At 40.6% G+C, this 21,263-nt stretch overlaps 1 protein-coding gene across 4 annotated transcripts in view; it reads left to right on the forward strand.

Moving 5' to 3' along the window:
* The window catches only part of DDHD2 (DDHD domain containing 2), a 1,375,691-nt gene that overhangs the window by 469,227 nt on the left and 885,201 nt on the right, over window positions 1-21,263 (forward strand). For all 4 annotated transcript variants that reach the window (XM_044084314.1, XM_044084317.1, XM_044084316.1 and 1 more), the window contains exon 7: window positions 6,063-6,152. In XM_044084314.1, the coding sequence (XP_043940249.1) occupies window positions 6,063-6,152 (90 nt within the window). The remainder of the gene's footprint in view (window positions 1-6,062; window positions 6,153-21,263) is intronic.

Here is a 21,263-nt window from a genome sequence, read left to right on the forward strand (position 1 = left end):
GTGACACTGTGTCATATATCTTAGAAAGATTTAAGAATATTGGCAAGATCAGTTTCCTTCATTTCTTTTTTGGTTAACAATATTTAGTATCCACAGTTCTCATTTGCTGCTCTTCAGTGTCAGACATGGCTTCCAAAGCTCATCTGGAGAGAAGTGATTTTTAATATAATTGTACTGTTTTTCTGAAATTATCTGGCCTGAATTCCTATTGCGTAGAGATTTTTTTTCTTTTACCTTTTCATCTTTTGTGTGTTTGGGTGTGTGTATGCGACTAAATTAAAAAAAAAAAGGTTGCCCTTTGGGTGGGTGGCTGCCGTGTGTGTGTCAAGCCTAGGTTATTTTCGTTCTTGAGAGTGCCTTTCCCTTCTCTGGGATTTTTTACCTGCAGTGTTTCTGTAGTTGATCAGTGCTCATAGAATAGCGTTAGATTCTCTGAATTTGCTGTTTTCTTGTATGTTTCTTTGCTAGTGCTTTTTTTTTTCATGTGTGTGTTATTGATCCTTCTGTTTGGGTTGATTTTTTAGGCGTCTTGTGATTATATGTGTATAGAAATATAGAAATAGTTGAGAAGACTTTGGGCTTTCACAAGCACATTGACTGTAGTCATAAACTGCCCCCTCAAGACTATCATAACAAGTGTGTTTATTACTTGGGGTTATGTCACTCAGGATAAGACTGTCAGGCCTATGAATGTTTTGATGGCCAAGGTGTTGACTGGTAGACTGGTCAATTTAGTGTTTAAGGGGCTTCATCCTGACTCATTGGCAGGCCCTTCATCTCTTGGTTCTCCCTCACCATCCAAGAAGAGAGAGAAATACAGAGATGAAGGTAAAGACAGAGACTGAAGGGGAAAAAGAAAAGTATAGAGATAAAGAAGTCAGAAAATGGCCTGCTGAATTTTCAGCTGCAGATGAGTCAGCACGTAAGGCCCTCTGCCTCTTCAGCTCCCACAGTGAATCCTGTGTTGGCACATTCCCATTACCAAGCTCCGTTCCTCTCTACACTGACATTGGAATCACTTCAGTCCCAGCTGTCAGAGATACCAGGCCCTTCTCTAGCTTCAGCACTGGAGTTTGGTCGATGTTTCTCCTTTTTGAAGTTTACTTCAGATCTGGAATTCTTGCCAAGCCTTCAACCCCTTGGATCCGGTCTTCTTCATTTAAGATCCAAGATTTGGATAAACTTGTGCAGCAGTGCATTAAGCTGTCCTTGACTGGTTCCACTAGGTCCCCTAAGTCCACTCAGAACCTTAGGGAAGTAGATTTGGGAAGATTTTATAGACATTCTCGCAGGCCCAGCTTTACTTGGAGATCATTCACTCCCCCTCTTGGCTTTGAGGGCCATTTTGCCCCTTGTATTTCTTCTTCTCTGGTCTATCCTCTTCTGCTTTCCGTGTAGTTTCCTCATTGGTGCCAACAGCTTGGCTGCCGTTTGCGCTAATGTGTGTGTGATGTACTCATTTCCATTTCCTGATGAGGGTTCAGGGCCAGAGGCCCAGGGTTGAGGTTGATGCTGAGACTTTTGAAGCTGTCCTTGCAGCTTTGGACTGCCCCCCTCAAAAAAAAAAAAAAAAAACTTGTTTTACTTGATACAGTGGATTTGGAAGTCAATGTATATTTTGAGATGCATGATATAAAGTGCATGCAGTGTGATGTAGTTGTAGTCTGTTTTGTTACATACATGTGTCTGTGTGTCTACACACGCAAAACATTTTATGGTTATGAATTATGATTGGTTCACCAGTCATAAATTTATTAATGTTTGAGAAATAGATTCAAGAATTCAACACAAAAGTGACGTGAAACATGTGGGTGTGGGTGTGAAGGGCATTGGATGCAAGTGGAGTGATACAGAGAAGGTAGGGGAATAAGTAGCAATGCAGAATATTAGCAGGGGTGCACTAGGGGAGTCAGAGCAAGTGATGAAAACATGGAGAGTATAAAAGCATATGGAGTAAATTGGGCAATGGAGACCATATGGTTGATGATCAAGCAAGAGGAGAAGGAGGACATGAATATAAATTAAGAAGTTGGAGAATTAGAATAAAATGCAGTTTGAAATATGGCATTGGTGTGTGCCATTTTGAAGATATTGAGGAAGATGTTAGTGTTGGTAGGAGGAACAGAAGAGTTTGTCAGGAGGGCATCTGAGAGGGAGTAGTACCTAACTGGAAGGAGAAGAACCCAAGCAGCATGACAGTACATAGGGGAATTCAAAGGAGTAGTGGTGACTGAGAATCCCAAAGGAAGGACAAATGTGATGGGGACAGGAGAGAAAAGAGCATTTAAAAATGATGGTATATCTATTTTGGAATGTTACATTATGTGTCGTGTTAAATCAAATGGTAAGACAAACAGCTGCTTTGGATGAAAATGGGGGTGTGTGATTATTAACAGAGTAAATCATGCTGTTTTAAAAATGGTGGTACAGAACCCATGTAATTCGGTATCTTACTAGAAAGGAGGTAGCAACTGACATGGTTGAGGAGGTGTAGTAGAACACTACAGTTTGGGCATTTCTGCAGGATACAGTGTCTGTAGTCTTCTTAGAGGTGCTGTCAGTGCCATGTGCAAGAAGGGCACTAAAGAAGAGAATTAGAATTCATTGTATGAATGAGGGATTGGTGCTGTAACAGGGATATGGGATACATAAATAGTTTGAGAGTTATAATGAAGGAACTGTCGTATGCTGTTTGAGTACTTGTGGCTTATTCCAGATGAGAAGGAGGCTCTTAAAGATGAACCCAGAAAATTTGCTGAAACAGAGCTGGACAGTGAAGCATAATTAGGACTTCATATCAGAAAAATGAATCCACTAAAAAAACTTGGTCATCAAAGCAACAGTCATAAAATCCAGCTAAGACAGAAATCCGAAACCGTACATCTAGTGTAATTGAGAAAAAAACTATTAGTTTAACATACATATCACTTTAAATATCTATCAACCAAAACAGTACAACAGTATTTTTACAGGGGGAAATTCCCCTCTGCTTTCCCTACTTATGAGGGTTTGCTCCCAAACTACCTTACGTAAATATTTTTATACAAGACCTTCCTGGATTAAGCTACATCAGTTACATTTAGTTAAACACACACTTGGTCCAGTGGAGCTTAAAAAAACAACTTTATTCTAGATAAAACAAACTAGTGCTTTGCTTTTGCCTTTAATGGTTCTAATGTTAATACAAACATAATGATTTTGTATGAGCTTATAAAATGAATTAACTAATCAAAACATTCCTCAACCTAGTTAAAGGGATAGAATACTATTTTATGTTCAATATTTCATTATTAATTCACTATTAAGTCAATTTTCATATTTATCAGATTTAACTGTATATTTATCAGATTTAACTGTATACCAACCCACTTTCTCTTCCTACTCTAGAGAGAGAGGGAAAATTAATAAAGAACTTTCAGAAAGGCGCTCCTTCAAACGTACATGGCAACCTCTCTTTTTTGTGGTTTATTTCTTATGTCTCTCAAATGTTCTAAAATACATTCTTGTATAGAGTATATTGTTTAATCTATATAATACAGGCCACATGGACACTTGGCAGTACGTTGTCTTAGCATAACAATTGCTGGTAGAGGAATACATTCTCTGCTTGTTATTTATGTACCGAGGTGGCATCTAAGTATTTGCATCCACTTTTTGATTCTTTTTTTTTTTTAAGCTCTGCTGGACCAAAAGTATGTTTAATGAAATACCTTATGTAAATATACTAACTCTGGGGTGCTTAACAGTGGAGAAAGGACAGGCACCCAGAATGGCTGAAAATAAAATGAGCACCAGCAGAATTACAAGTAAATGCATGTTACTAGTCGTTTTCTTTCCTTGCGCTTTACAGGTTAGTAAAGACACAAGCTTGATTTAATGTATAGCATGTTTTCATTAAATAATGTAACTGCTGTAACAATGGTTAACGACTGTGGATTACTTCTCTGTTAGTGTTGCAGTATTAGTGGCTACAGTATTGCAGACTGCCACTCATACCTCTCAACCTCTTGGTGCAAGAAATCTAGACAAAGCCTGACGTAATGCGGGATAAAGGCCCAAAAATAGGAACACATTTTAAATATTGCTCATGTAAACTTAGAAAGTTGCTAGAATAACAGGATTTGTGTTATCATGCTGAAACTCAAATGTATGTCATTATTATTGACTTTAATCCTGGAATCATACCAGTGAGTTGTCAAAATAAACACAACTTTTATGAGGAACAGGCCAAAAATATGAGGCAAAAATCTGGACTTTCGGCAAAAATCGGTACATTTGAGAGATATACCACTAAATCATGTGTTCCTACTATAAGCATACAGCAGAAGAAGCTACTAGGGGTAGGAAATAAGAAAAGAAGTAGATGCAGTGCTGGAATTGGGTAAGAAGTGGTGAGTGGAAAGAGTGGCTATGCAGGAACAAAAGTCAAAATGTTTATTGCACCATTGCTCAGTGAGGGAGGCACTTATACTGTAGGTATAGCAATGCATAAATTGTACTGGATAGGGATTGAGATAGGGTGGTATTTGATTCAGGATGTGTAGGGCTGGCATTTTACATTTGTGATAGTTTATAAAGTGCATAGTGTAAGAAACCATTTTTGCAGCTGTAGAGGGAATGTCAGACAGATGTAGGCCTTGAGGCTGGTGATGGAAGTGGGGGATCGAACCAGGATTAGTTGATGGACAGTGAAGAATATAACTGAGGTGTTGAATTTAATCTTCTAGAAGCACCTAGGGATGTGGTCTGTTTAGGTTAAGGAGGGAGAGAGAAATAGTAGGACTGTGATCTTTCACCGTTGAATTGGGAGGTTCTTTCTTTTAATGAGAACAGGAGACGGGGCCAGTAGATGCTTTACTTAAAGCCAGGGTAAAGCAGATAATGCAGGCTGCAGTGATGAGGGAGAACTTTCTTTATATATCCCTCATCAATTTAGATGAGATGGCAGGGACAGAAGTGAGATATACACACACACACACACACACACACACACACACACACACACACACACACACACACACACACACACACACACACACACACACACACACACACAGACACACAGACACACACCAGTAATGAACAGTTCACATTGTCGTTCATTTGGACTTTTACTGGGAAGTCCCTCCAGGAGAAAGGTGTAGGGCTGCGGGATGGTAGACTGGGTACCTTTATCAATGAGTTTGCAAAACAAATCAGTAAAAATACTCTTTCAGAGAATTACTGAGAAGCCGGATCCTGTCATTGTACTCAGCAGACATAAAGCAGAAAAACAGTCCTGAATCAGGCAGCAGTCCATCACCAGATACACATGTTCATGCTGTATGTCCTCCTATGAGCAGAGTAGAGGCTCTCCATTTCACTTGGTGGAATGTTGGAAGCAACTGGACAAAGAAGACCATCACTGTGAGCACATGGAAGAGATGTAGCACTAAAGGCAGTAACAACTGTGAACTGACCTGGACAAGCAAGCAACCAGACACTGCGATGCAGCAATACTCTCCATTATATACCACTCTTCTCACCTTAGTTGATCTAAAAAGTGATACAGTACTGCAGCATGTACATGGGCTTACATTAAGTAAAATATTGTATGTTTGTAAGGAAGGCATACAGGATGATAGAGTCCTTAAATGAGAGTAGAAAAAAGAAACAAAGTTCATTCTGTATGTGAAAGAAGGGAAAGGAGATAGCCAGGATGCTGAGAGAGGAGCAAAATAAATTCCTCATATACACAGTCTTGTCATATGAAGCTGGATTACCAGAGCAAAGAAAGGGCTTTTGACGATGATGATGATGGTAAAATGTATAGAAAACTAAATGAGTTGTTCACTTCTAATGAAACAGAAAGTTAGCAGAAAGTAGAGTAGGTATGGATGAGAAAGTTACTTAACCAGCTAGTAGAAAATGATCTTGAAACTGATGTTAGGGAACACTTACTATCCTTATCCCTTTTTTTTTAACCAGCTGCTGTAATCTTGACAATTGATTAGAAACCTGCCTTTATAAGGATGCTGTTTACTGTGGATTGTCATCTAACGGAATTTGTGTTCATTTTTTAGATGAGCCTTCTCAGATTGATCATTTGATGTTCATGATTCATGGAATTGGACCAGCCTGTGATCTTCGTTTCAGAAGCATCATTCACTGTGGTAAGTAGTTATGGGATGGTATGCAGTAATAGTGCGTTTTTTATAGTGCAACTGGAATGGCAGTTTTCTTTGGGGGAGGTATTCAGAAATGAAGTAATATCATTGCTTCTGTTCCATAATTTTAAGTACAAGAAAAAGTAAATGTATTTTATTTTTTATTCTCTGTTTAAGCAAACCAGATAATGAACAGTCCGTTAAGAAAACAAAACCAATAAAACTGTTCATATAATACCTAAATCTTACAATGCTTTCACTCTGTCCCATTACCCTGAATTCATAACAAAGCTAAAATAATTAAGTCTAACCTCACTGACTAATATAAACCAAATATGAAAAAATATACTATGTCCTCCAATAGGCTTGTTCTTCTTGTTTACCATGAAGTAAGTTAGTCATATGTGAATGACGCAGTGGTATAGCAGTTTTCGTTATTGCCTCACAGCAAGAGGTTCTCCAGTTCGATTGTTGGCTGGGGTGCCTTCTGTGCAGTGTCTGCATGTCCTCCCTACATTCATGTGGGTTTCCTCCGGATGCTCCGGTTTCTTCCCACGTTACAAGAACATGCATCTGGAGTGTTTCTCACTGGGCCTCCACTGAAAATTGTCTCATTCCAAGTCAGACTTTCCCAGTAAAAAAATGTAAAATAAAAAAATAGCAACATATAAAAGGGGTTAAATGCAACATAAATTTCCCTTGTACAACAAAATATCTCATAAGGAATGACCCAGAGAATAAATTGCAGATTGTAAAACGTAAGAATAAGAAAGTGAAAAGAAGAAAAGAGAGGGACCCCATTGTGCTCTAAACAAAACAAAAAAATTGACTAGCATTTGTTCCACTTTTATGTGTCTGTATGGGTACTAGACTACTTTCTACAGTTATAAGTAAGCATATTTATCTGTTTGGACTAAGTAAGCACTTCTGTTTTCTGGAACTTGAAAATAGTCGATAGTTATAGTCGCAGAGACATTTCTGATCCACTTGTAAGTGGTAATAGAACCCTGCCAGTTATTCAGTTTTATACCCAGTAATCAAAATCTGATGTCATGGTTAAGACACACACAGTCTATAACTCAAGTCCAAGCTTGTAGAGTTTTAGGACAATACTAAACCATGTAATGATAGGAGGCATTAGCTTCTGAGCATCTCCAGCATACTGTGGACGGATTTAGACCTTTCTTCTTGAGACCCTCAGGGGATGTCTACCACAAGTAGACCAGTGTAAACATGGTAAAACCAGAGATTTCTTGGATATATTTAGAGGGTGGGTGTAGGATAGTGCAGTATGATAGACTGCAATACTTCAATCCAAGAATGGCAATCATTCTCTCCCACTTAACCTTGTAATGATCCAATAATACTACAGAGTTCATCAAAGAACTATAAATGATTTTGGTAACAGTCTTGCCTCCTAGTGCCTTTGGATTAACAAAATCTGTAAACTCATTCATCCAGTCTCTTTCTGTGGGGGAAGGGGACTGCCTACTAACGATTGACTGTATCTAAATATTGCCATCATTTAGGTTGTAAGGGTCAACTCAACAAAGGTTATTGTCCTGCCATTCTCCTTATTCCAGATATCCGTAATGGTTAAAGTAATCACATTAATTTACTCTTCCCAAGATACTGTTAAAATTATGGGATATCCCCAAAGCCTTGAGTCCTAAGTAAGTGATCTGCAGTGTCCCTTTTAGTACCGCCCCCTTGTATTCAATCAAGAGCTCCATAACCCCTGGGATCCCACACCTTCTTGTGAGTGGTAAACACTTTGCTGACACTCATAACATTTCTCCCGTTGCTTCTGTCCTATCCCATAATGTTTGAGGGAAAATCCAAGTCCTTCTTGATTTTTAAGAATAAATCATTTCTTTCTTCCATTTCTGAGGGATCCCTTCTGCCATAAAATGATGCTACTAGATGTTGGATTTTCTTTGTCTGTTTAGAGAATGTGACTCGAGGTGTTTTAAGATTAATAACACTTTGGGTAGTAACACCATTTTTACTATCTAATTCATGCTTAAAAAGGGAAAGTATAGTTTATGCCACCTTTCAGTACTAATTCTGATATGACTTGAGTGGGTTGAGGTTTAATTCCACTAGCCTTTTAGTGTGGAAAGTCAAGTTTATTCCTATGTAAATAGCCTTGCCTACTACTGACTAAGAGAAGTTTTCTGTTTCCCTAAGTTCTCTATTTGTATCCTGAGCAAAGGGTATAGAAGTAAGGATTTATCCATATTTACCATTAATCCTGAGAATCTCCTGAAAAACTCCAAAGCCTCAAGTACTGTATCAATCAACTTGGAGGGATGGAGGAGTAATAGCATGTAGTCACTAGTAAACCAGTACAAAAGTTCCAACTTTAGTTCTGTTAAATAGCTGAAATTGTTGAAATCATCTTTCTTGAAATAGCCAACCACAGTTGCGTCAAGAATGAATGGCAAGAGGGAAAGATAGCATCCGTGTCTTGTGTTCCCTATTTAATAAAAATAGTAATAACTTATTGAGAATGTATTATTGGAACTGACCACTGTGGATGGGAAGACATACAAAAACTGGCAGAATTTAATATACTTGGTTGGGAATTCCATAACTCTCATAGTTTCCCGTGTAAGCAGCCATTGAACTGTGTCAAACAACATATTGAAATCTAGCAATATGGCTGCCATTCAAATATTTTTTTACATTATACCCATTTCCTTCCTTTAATAAATCTCTGGTGATTATTTGGGATAATTTTAGATGGAATTTCATCTAACCTATTGGCCAGGATTTTTTCATATATTTTCACCTTCACATGTAGAAGTGAAGTTGGTCTATAGATAGTGAGGTCCTGTAGGTCTTTATTAGATTTTAACAATATAATGGAAACGAGTAAATATATTTTATGCTGTTTCCATGTATAATTTTAGAAACAGGACTACATTGTCAGGGAATAATGTGCTTTCAAAGACTTGAGTACAACAGAAATTGAATGTTCATTTTCAGTAACTGGATAGAAAGAAACTGCTTAGAATTACTAGAACTGCAGATGTTAAGAACAGTGCATATTTATGAACTGAAACTGTTTCTACAAGATATCTGTAGATTTACATAAAATGAAAGACAACAAAACATGATATTTGAAGCACTTTGCGTATTTATTTATTGGGAATTTTGTATATAAGCTTCTTAGACTGCTGCACTGAGGCCGAAATTTCACTGTTAAGCAATATGTTTTTGTTAAAGTGATGATATCATACGGTATGCAAACAGGTAGAATTTATTTGCTTCTTAACCAGGTAAGTAGACTTAAGGAAGTACAAAACAGTATAATCGAAAATTAATTGAGACACTGTTTACTCAAAATGCATTTGAAGCTGCGTTAATGAAAAGTCCAACTGAGTTTATAAAGATTTGGTACTAGGTAACAGCCCTTAAAATTGAGAGAGTATGAATAAAATTTAGTTGAACACTAGAATTTGGGAAACATTTACAGAACATGGTGAACGTAAAAGTGAGAGATTTCAAAATCCAGAACTGAGCAACCTAAGGCAGTGTTCAGAGTAATGGCCAATGTAGAAGAATGTGGACAGTAGGACGTGGAGGGGGTGAACAGTTTGTCATGAACTTACTGAAGTGCAGTCATAGTTCTTCAAGTTGCATAAATATATGTATTTCAGTGTCAGTGGTGAAAACAGGTAGCACAGTCACCTTTGTGCTGGAAAACTAGGAGTCTGGATTCTATTCCCACTCTAGGTGATTAGATTGCTGACACTGCATTACAGCTTTAGGATGGTTCTAGAACGTTGAGTGTGTCTTCCTTTAGATGAGATGTTAAACGGACGTCCCATTTGCTTGACTTGGTGGTAGCTCATATGGATGTAAAAGATCGCAAGGCACATATCAAAAAGAGTAGGGTTCTATTATTTTACAAAAAAAAAAGACTTATTTTACAATATTTATGATATTTACAATGTTTACAGTATTTACAATACATTTTATATTACATCTTCACTTAGTGTTCTTCATCTAATTATACATTATTTTTGTATCTGACTCCTACTCTAATTTCCATAACCACAATCTTATATTTTTATTATTTCTGTTAAATCTTATGTACCATTATACATAATTGCTTTAACTCTTTTATTCCAAATGATCCAAATCACATGAAATATTCTTCTCTCCATTTTATCTGCATATCTTTACTTTTGTCATTATAAAAATCATATTCAAACATTGTCATCTGTTCTTATATCATCAAAAAAAAATTATATTTCTTCATTTATCCAATAATTTCATAATTCTTTTATATTTAAAAAATATGTTCTGCTGTTTTTTTCTTCTCCACAGTTATTACATACTCTTTCATATCTTTTTTATATAAGGAATGTTAACTTTCACTGGCAGTTTTTTAATAGCAAGAGTAGGGGAAGTTCCCCAATGCCCTGGCTTAATTTTTACTTGTATAAATGCCACCTCAGGTCTCCCGTGAAAACAGACCACTAGCCTAGTGGGACTAACCTGGTCAACAAAGAATGAATAAATAAATAACAAATATATGATAATGTCATGAATTTGTGCTTTAGCTGTGATAAACATCCAAGTCTGAGGCAGAACAGTTCAATTGGGAGAGCAAAAAGGTTAGCTCATTGATACATCCTTTCATTTCAAAAGGGGCTGTGTGAAAGTTCAGTTTTACATTTAAAACATCTTTACTGCAGTCAACTACTTTTAAATGACAGAACAATTCAGCTCATCTTTTCAATCAGATGATGTTACATTTCAGTGAAAACAAAAGTTAAAATTACCTTGTATAATATTGCTTAGTACATGGGTTTCCAAACTGTGTGCCATGGTGCCCTGGGGAGCTGCGGCTTCCTTACAGGGAAGGCGTGAAGCTTAGCAGCTGATTGCAGTTAAGTGAATGCCTGTATGAGTGTGTGTGTCTGTCTGCACGTGTGAGTGAATGCGTGCATGAAAGCAAAAGAGTCTGTGTGTGTCAGAGAGATCGGGAGAGTCAGAGCGATGTGTGAGTGAATGCAGGAATGAATGAAGAAGTGGCTGCATGTATGTGTGAGATCGGAAGAGTGAGAGCGATGTGTGAGTGAATGAAGAAGTGGCTGTTTGTGTGAGATTGGGAGAGTGAGAGTGAGAGTGATTTGTGAGTGAATGCAGGTATGAATGAGGAAGTGGCTTTGTATGTGTGAAATCGGGAGAGTGAGAGCAAAGTATGAATGAATGCAGGTATGAATAAGGAAATGACTGTGTGCGTGTGTATGTGTGAGATCGGAAGAGTGAGAGGGATGTATGAATGCGTAAGTGGGTGTGTGGCATGTGGGTGTGAGATCGAGAGAGAGCGATGTATGAATGAATGCGTAAGTGGGTGTGTGGCGTGTGGATGTGACAGACAGTGAAAGCGATGTGTGAATTATTGCAGGTATGAATGAGGAAGTGACTATGTGTGTGTTTGATCGGGAGAGAGAGAGAGAGCGACGTGTGAGTGAATGCAGGTATGAATGAAGAAGTGACTGTGTGTGATTGAATGTCGAGATTTTTGCCTCACATTTTTGGTGTGTTCCACCTAAAATCTGTACTTTTCTGGCAAATAGTTGAGGATTAAAGTCATTAAATAATGACCAAAATTTGAGTTTGACTCCACATCCTTCAGAGAATTCATGCTACTACTATATACTACTATTTTTAAGTGGCAAGTGTTTGATATTCTGATATTAGTTATTGAGTCCCAGGATAGTGGGACTGACCAAAAATGTGAACTTGCATATGTTAAGTCGAAGATTGCAGTTTTTTTTACTGTTCCCTTTTCTCTGAGGTATGATGATCTCTGAGTTGGTATTTATACGTTTGGTGGGGTTGGGGGCTTACCCCCCACATCAGAGTGATGTAGGATGGACAATGATTGATATTTGCTGGTTTCCTATTTTTTTCAGTAATCCTGAGGCTCACAGTTACAAGTCATAGAATTACAGTAGATTTTATGATACTGTAATAACATGTAACTAGGTTTCACTTTTTTATTTGCCTTTCACTTGTACATAGCTTGCATTATATTCTCCCTACTTCTATTTCATTTTCTTCATTCACGTAATTTCCTGTCCATTATGCCTACCCTAACATGTCTGTTATTGTTGTTGCATATTTTTTGCTCCACATTTTATACCAGAATTGTTGACTGTCATAATCTTGCATGTTTTATCCACTTTTTTTTATTTTATTGCAGTCATTTTGTTATATTGTATATGTCACTTACTGTTAGAAGGAAAAGTACTAAAATACAATGTCAAAATTGATTTTCTCCAGTAGAGTTATTTCAGATATGTTTTCTGGCTTAGCTTGTTTAGGAATAATGGTTTGTGTTTTTGAGACATGGTATTACTGGTGTGTGTTGCAAATTTTGATAAGGGGGGACAGCTGTGTTTTGTTATAGACAAAAATATTATGGAGCATTGCTTGCCTAGGAGAAGCAGTTAGAAACATGAACAGTCTGCTCTTGTATTTTGTCCTTACTTTTATTACCAAGTTCTGTAATGGAAAGTAATGTTTGTAAAAAGGAAAATTAGAACATTATTAGAAACTCTGTGTGAGAACATTACGGTGTCAGTCCTCAACAAGTGATAATTGCATGAAATTGCTGTCAGTTTAAGAATATGAATTATGACTGGAAAGAATAATGTTCTTCTGTTCCCATGTTGCAGTATTCTTAGTGTGGGGTTCCTCAGGTGACCTGAATGTTGGCTTCTATACAAAAGCTTAAGCCTGGTTGCTGTAAGTGTGTGGGACATCACACGTAGGGCCATAAACCAGGGACCTTAAATGTGACATCTGCACGCACAGACATCAGAACTTTTCGGATGCAGTTAAACATCAGATTGATTGCATCACTCCTCTACTCTCAAGATGTCTAAAGTTAAGTACCCCATTGGGGATTTCATCTTTTGCTATTGCTTGAGCTTGGTTTGCTGTCCCCCCTTTTAGCCGATGTTCACTAAGAAGGGTAAATACCGATGTGGGCGTCAGATTCCGCATGAAGACTTGCATGACCATTGCGTTTTTTGACTAGGCAGAGAACACAACCATACCTGTTGTCCAGTTTGCCAATACTTCATACCAAAGACGCTCAGAAGCCATCTGGCCACCCTTAATCTTTACTTAGAAAACCAGAGGCTAAAGAAATTAGTGCTTAGGGTGGATCCAGAGTCGGCCGCCCAGGCGGAGCCTCCATGTAAAAAGGCCAAGTTGTCACAGCCTGCTAATTATGCCCCTCCGCCATCGGATGACCCGCCAGCTTCCGATTTAGGAGTTGAGGATGTTCATTAGAGCCGTCTACTACTTCAAATCCCCTCGAGGAAACCGCTTCTGAAGTAATGTCCGGCACGTCCATGGAAGCAGCTCAGACCACAATTTCTACCGATGTTGTGGGGGAAGCAGGCTTCGCAGGACGCCCGACTGGGACACCAGAACCCAAAGCCCCAGCTCCAACAAAGGCCCCCTGAAACTAGGCCTTCTCTCAGGACTACTCCTTTGAAAAGGAAACAGAAAAGCAAGCATCCATCTCCCTCTGCTGAGGGATTACCTGACTGGCAATCCTTCACTCAATCCTTGATGCAGGCCTTCATGGCCCTTAGGCCCTCCATCTCTTCACCCTCCACCATTCCTGTTCTCAACCCTAGGCCTGCCTCAGCTACTTCAATCCATCTTCCCACTTCTCATGTAGAAGAGGAGGTTTGCTCCTCATCATCTGATGACTCAATTACTTACTCATCACAGATTGCCTCTCTACTGGAATAATATTCCCCTGATGAGGAATCCATAGAAGGGGACTCTTTCTCAGAGGACATCACCTTTGGGGAGACCATTACTGAAATGAAAGAATATTTTAAATGGGATACCTCCCAAATGACTGAAACTCAAAAGAGATTTTTTGAATTACTACAAGTAGAATCTCCCTCTCCATCTGCTATTCCACCAGTTGTACCCGCTTATATTGATGCATTTTCTTCAGCATCAGAAAATCCTGATTCACAGCCCCATGCCCCTAAGAGACCTGACCATTTCTACAAGATGCCCGATGTACAGAAATTCCTGGTGAAGCCCCCTTTGGCAGACCAGGCAGTGATTGCTTATATCTGAAGACCACAGACGAAGAATCCACTTAAAACACCAGTTTATTGTACCTTGGTTCATGCAGTGATTGCTTGTATCCCCTGACATGCAATCCAGATTAATACCTTCCTCGTCCCTTTTACCTACTGACAAGGACAGTAAGAATATGGACAGGATAGGCAAGAACACTTATACTTCCTCCACCTTAGCCTTCAGAGCTATCATCTACCAAACTCATATGATAAAATATGCCTTGGATTTAGTATCCCAAGACTCTACTCTCCTGTCCTCCTCGCCTGACTCCCCTAACAAGACAGAGGTAGCATCAAAACTGTCCCTGGCTTTTCAAGTGGCCAGACATTCAATTAGATGCAATTATGATGCAGCAGAGGCTTCTGCAAGGTCTGTTGCTTCCACATCAGTGCTACACAGATATTCTTGGCTTTGCCTTCAACCTCTGCCGGCGGACTTACAAGTCCAAAATTTTTTATGCCCCTCTTGACCACTACGTTCTGTTTGGGAAACAGTCTGCAGAACTCTTTAAAAACCTTCAGGAGAAAAGCAAGGGGCTTCAAGATATTAACACCTTCTGGTATCCCGCATTCCTAAATACTACAGGAATTACCCAGCCAAGACCACCTTTGTCAGGAGGACCCCCCCCCCCTTGTCTGCTACTTCTTCTTCCAGATATAGGAAAGGAGCCAGGAGACAGACCGCTTCCACACCAGCTTCCTCTTAACCTACCCAAAGTTGGCCCTTTCATGACAGAAATGGCTCCAACAACGTGTGACTGCCTTACCCGCCTCTCGTACTGCTTACCCCTTTGAAGAACTATCACCACAGACCACTGGGTTCTGGCAATAGTAGAAGAGGGATATTTCCTCTCTTGGAAAGAAAGACCCCCTGCAAAGGGCATTCCATTACCACCCAAGAATCAACCACACCTTATTCCCTAGATCCTACAGGATCTTCTGAACCATGGAACTAGATCTCAAGGAGGCCTACCTCCACAGTCCCCTTAAAACCCTCTGACAAAGTACTTATGTTTTACTGGGCCCTGGTCTCGCTTTCAATTTACAGCCTTGCCCTTTGGTTTATCTACTGCAGCCAGGGTATTCTCAAAATGCCTGGCCCCAGCAATAGCCTATTGTAGAACCAAAGGCGTTCACATTTACCCCTACCTAGATGACATCCTCATTTATGCAGAAAAAGAGGACACCCTAAAAAAAATCTGCAGTTCACCATATCCCTGCTACAAGGCTTAGGGTTCACCGTCAACCTCACCAAGTCATCCCTAACCTCGCAGCAGGACAAAGTGTTTCTGGGATGCAGGATCAGAACAGACCTGATGCAGGCATTCCTCCCTCAGGACAAAGTTATAGTTTCATAGTTTCATAGTATAGTACTAGGCTATCTGCCCTGGGGCATTTGTAAGCCTAGCCATAGTGATGTGGCTTTTGCCACCCCATGAAATGGTACAAAAATGTACAGAATAAATCTAGAATACTGTGCCTCTGTCTAGTAGTGACACAATGAAGGTCCCCTTATATAATAGAATTAGTTTACTGTGCCCCTGTCTAGCAGTGACACAGATGTGACCCCTGGGGTAAACTTACGATCTCCCATCCACTCATCAAGATTTCTCTTGAAGAGAGTCAGTGAGGGCTCTGCCTAATACGAACTGGGATCCTGTTCCAAAGCATGGGAAGCCTCTGGGTTATGAATCTATCCCTCCAGCATGTCCTATTCATACTTGTGCCGAGGTTTAAGTCTTTAGCTCTCGTGGTCCTGATGGATTTGGATTTTTGAGGTGGAGCATGTCCATCAGATCCTGATTGGACATGGCCTTGTACGTCAGGCAGAGATCACCTCTGAGCAGGCGGTATGCTACTGAATAGAACTGAAGTTTCTTTAGTCTGGCAGAATAAGACATATGTTGGAGACCCTTGATCCTTTTGGTGAGGTACTTTTGTGGTCTCTCCAGCTGTTGCAAATGCCGGGTGAGGTACATACCAAATGGGGCATTGTACTCAATCATGGGTCTGATGAGGGAGGAATATAGGGGTACAATGACATCCTTGGATCTGGATGTGAATCCCTTCATGATGAGGTGTGCAAGGTAGAATGTTTTTCTAACCACTTTGGCAACGTGGGTGTCAAATGAGAGGTCGCTGTCTACTTGGATACCTAGGTCTCTGATTACTTTTTCTGTACTCAGTGGGTTGCTGTCTGTGATAATTTGTGGGTACTTTGTTTTTTCCAAAAGGGATGACTATACATTTTTTGGCATTTAGTTTAAGGCCGTGACTACAGCACCAGTTGTCCGTTTCAGTGAGGCCTTTTTGTAGGATGTGTGTGTCTGCTGGTGTATCGACTATGGCACCTAGTTTGCAGTCATCTGCGAACTTTGTCAGCCACAGCCCTCCCATGTTTGCTTTAACATCTGAGAAATAAATGCCGAACAAGAGGGGTCCCAGGACAGATCCCTGTGGGACACCACTTGTGACTGGCTTTGAGTCTGACATTGCTCCAGCGATTTTAACTTTATGGGTTCTGTCCTTTAGCCAGTTTGCAACCCATCTAGTGATATAAGGGTTTACTTTTAAGCTGTTTAGCTTATCTATGATGCCTGAGTGGGGTATTGTGTCGAAGGCCTTAGCCAAGTCCAGGTATGCTGTATGGACTGCTTTGCCCTCATCAATGGCTCTAGTGACTGTTTTGAAAAAGTCAACCAGGTTTAAAAGGCAGGATCTGCCCTTTACAAAGCCGAACTGGGTGGGGTCAAGTGTCTGTAGGTACCCTATGTCTCTGTTTATGAGTTCCATAATGATTCTTTCCATAGCTTTGCAGACCAGGCTAGTTAAGCTTATGGGGCGGTAGTTTCCAGGGTCTATAGAGGCACCCCCCCCCCCCTTGTGGAGTGGGACCACTGTTGCTGTACGCCAGTGTTCAGGTACATATCCCGAAGTAAGGCTAAGGTTAAATAGCATTTTTATGTGTGGGTTTAGCTCCTCTTGGAGTTCACGTAACACGCACCCCGGGATACCATCAGGTCCCATTGATGCTGTGTTTTTTGCTTTGTTTAGGGCGGTTCTCACTTGGACATCTGAGATGACAGGGAGATTACATTCAGCTGGGATAAGTATTTCTTCTTTTAGGGGTGAAGGAGGGGAGAAATTTGCACTGAACCTGTCAGCCAGAGTGTTAGCAATATCTGTGGGTTCAGTGTATTTTTTGTTGTTGTGAACCAACTCTGAGCATATCTGAGGGTTTCCGCAGGGTTTTTTAACATAGCTGAAGAAGGCTTTGTGGTTATCTTTAGTGTCCTTAGCGATTTTTCTCTCAAAGTTTGCCTTGGATGTTTTTATGAAAGAACGTAGTTTTCTGCTAATGTTGATCAGAGATGTCTTCCCTTCATGGGATTTCACTCTGACGTGCAGTAGCTTCCTTCTTTTGTTATACAATTTGTTTATGGCTGAGGTCCACCAGACAGGACGCTTACATTTGGTGGACAGGGACTTGGATTTGTTTGGGATTGCATGATCCATGCATTCTTGGAGATGTCCATAGAAAGCATTTGTGAAGGATTCAGCATTGTGGGATGTGGTATCCAGTGGCACAGTGGGCTTAAAGGATATCATCTCAGTCTTAAGAAGAGTGAAGTCTGCTTTTGAGAAGTTTTTCACTGTGGTCTTTTGTGCTGGGGGTGGAGGTGGGATATGTATAGCCAGGGTGATTAGTTTGTGGTCAGATCTCACTAGTGAGGGGTATACTTCCGGTGTGGAGCATTTTGTCCCCATGTTTGTGATGATCAGGTCTAGTATATTATCTCCCCTAATGGGAGAGGTGACTAGTTGTTCCAGTGCATTTGAATTTATGAATTCCAGGAACCTTTGGGCTAGGGTATTAGGGCTAAAATAATGTACCCTATCTATGTTTGGGTATCTACCTTACTGCCCACTTCCAGGACCTGATCCAGGTACAACTATCAGCAAGACAATTCCTATGGGTTTTTGGCCTTAATGGCAGCCACAATTCCTATGCTGCCTTTATCCAGGATACATATGAGAAAACTGCAGTGTTATTTGAAGAATGTGTGGTCCCAACACAACCACCCTCTAGAATTTCAGATCCTATTCTTACCCTTCTTCAAATCAGAATTAAGGTGGTGGATACAACAAATTCAAATGAACCCAGGCCTTCCATTCTACCCCCCACACAGCTCAGTACAGACACATTGGACCTGGGCTGGGGGGGGGCTACCATGAAGGGTCTTAGGGTGCAGGAGAACTGTCACCCTACCTTCCAGAAAAAACATATCAATGTGAGGGAGATGACAGCAGCCTTTTGGCCCTGAAAGCCTTTCTCCCAATCCTGCAACCAGGTCCCATTCAGATCTTCGTAGACAATACCATAGTCATGTAGTACCTCAACAAACAGAGACCAGGTCCCATCTCTTATGCCGGATAGCAGTACAGATTTGGGACCTAACCTCCAGAAACAACTTATCCCTGCAGGCAACCTACATCCCATCCCAAGACAACCAACAAGCAGATGTTCTCAGCAGATCATCCCCTCTACATCACGAGTGGATGTTGAACAGGAAAGTTTTTCTAGACATTGTCCACCAGTGGGGCACGGCTCAAGTAGATTTGTTTGCCTCCCCCAAGAACAGAAAATCGAAAACATTCTGTACCAATGACCACTCCCCTTTAGCCTGGAGGATGGATGCCTTCAACATTCCATGGAAGGGACAGATTCTATATGCATTTACCCCCTTCCCTCTCATTCCAGAAGTCCTCCTGAAGATCAGGAAGGACAGACCAAAAATCTTGCTGGTGACTCCCTACTGGCCAAGGCAGTATTGGCTCCCCCTACTACTATCTACCGCCAAGGGCAATCACCACAAGTTACCATACAAGGTGGACCTACTCACACAGCAGAAGGGAACACTCATTGATCCTCACCTACAGATGTTATGCCTAACACTATGGGTGATAAACTTTTAATTCCCTTCAGACACCACTACTGTGAGGATGTGCTTTCAGTCATGAGAGAGGCCAGGAAACCTACTGCAAGGAGATCCTACATTTCAAAGTGGGAAAGATTCTCCCAATGGTGTCTCAAAATGCATAGGGATCCCTTTCTAGCGGATGTTCCTCTAGTCCTAATTTATGTGTGTGAACTTATCAAGGCTGGCCTTTCATATTCCTCAGTGAAAGTCCACCTATCTGCAATCTCTACCTGCTTACCTCTAGACCCCCATCTACTGTCCAGGCTAGATGTTAAATTGTTCCTGAAAGAGGTCTTGCACATCAGAAAACCAAGAAAACCTGTCCCACTGCCTTGAGACTTAAACGTTATCCTAGAAAAACTCTCATTGGCTCCATTTGAGCCAGCCAGCTCTGCAACACTCCAAATGTGCACATGGAAAACTGTTATAATGTTGGCCCTTAACTCTGCTAAAAGGGTGTCAGAGTTGCAAGCGCTCATGGCCTGCCCACCCTACACTATTTTCCACAAAGACAGGGTGACCCGGTGCACCATCCCTTCTTTCATGCCCAAGGTGGTCATCGAACTATCTTTAAACCAGTCCATTCACTGGCCCACCTTCTTCCCCTCTCCCACTAATGGCAGTGAGAGGCTACTCCATTCCCTGGATGTGCACAGGCAACTGAGGTTTTATTTAGATTAAACTAAGTCCATCAGGAAATCCAACAAACTATTTGTATCCTTTCACCCCAGAGCCCTGGGCAAGGCAGTCTCCAAACAAACCATTTCCTGCAGGATCAGAAAACCTATCTACTTCTGCTACTCCTACCATGGCAAGGACCTACTTCAGGGGGTAAGAGCTCACTCTACCAAGGTCGTAGCATCCTCAAAAGCCTTCTTCAAAGGCTTGGACACAGCCTCCATTGTGGAGGAGGTCACCTGTTCCTCTGTACATACCTTCACCAGACACTACAAATTGGACCACATCTCCAATGCCTGAGCAGAGTTTTCTAGGGCAATCCTACAGGGTTTTCTGAAATCAGGTACCTCTACTTCCACCCTTCCTTCTTCCTAAGCTGTGGCACACTCCCACACTAAGAATACTACAACATGGGGAATAGAGGGGCATAGAATAGTTGTGTAAAATCTTACCATAACCATAGATGTCCTTCTCTTCCATGTTGTAGTATTCCTCCCCCCACCTATCCCCCTTCATTCCTATTGGCCTGTCTAGGGGGCACCCTGGAGCACCACCTAGACTACAGTCAGACTAGCTAGCAAATGGCACTTCATGCTTCTTGTGGACATCATTTGGCTCATACTAGTTGACTGTACAAATGGGCATTTAAGTTCTGAGGTCTGTGCATGCAGACGTCACATTTAAGGTCCCTTATTTATGGCCCTACATGTGATGTCCCACACACCTACAGCAATCAGGCTTAAGCTTTTGTATAGGAGCTGACGTTCGGGTCGCCTGAGGCGGAGAATCCCACACCAAGAATACTGCAACATGGAAGAGAAGGACATCTATGACTATGGTAAGATTTTACAGAACTATTCTTTCCAGAAAGTACCATGTAACCTAGCCAGTGTTTTTTTTATTGTACTTAGTCTGTGTAGTTCACCATGTTAGATTTGCCTTTGTGTAATTTCAGTAGCTGCCAGTACTGTTCTGAGACAATAAAGCTTCCTGCAACAAAATTATTTTATGTCTTCATGAATTTACTGATGGACAGTGTGCTGTGGAACTCTTAGCACTTGTTTTATATTTTTATCGGTGTGTTTGTTTACAGTGTAATGCTGCCCTTACTTTGATTGATTGTTGTTACTGTGTTTTTGTCTTGTGGCCTGTGTTGTGGCTGAAAACAGTCGTCAGACCAGTTCAAATATCTGGTTAACAAATATGAGATAAAATAAATAAATAATAAGATCACTGGAGATGAAAAAATATAGGATTTCTAGGTCTGTAGGAAGTTTAGAGGGAAATGATTGTAGTCGCTATACAAAAGTGCTGCT

Source organism: Protopterus annectens, chromosome 9.part0 (genome assembly GCF_019279795.1).
Source record: "Protopterus annectens isolate FY-2018-M chromosome 9.part0, PAN1.0, whole genome shotgun sequence".
Taxonomy (NCBI): domain Eukaryota; kingdom Metazoa; phylum Chordata; order Ceratodontiformes; family Protopteridae; genus Protopterus; species Protopterus annectens.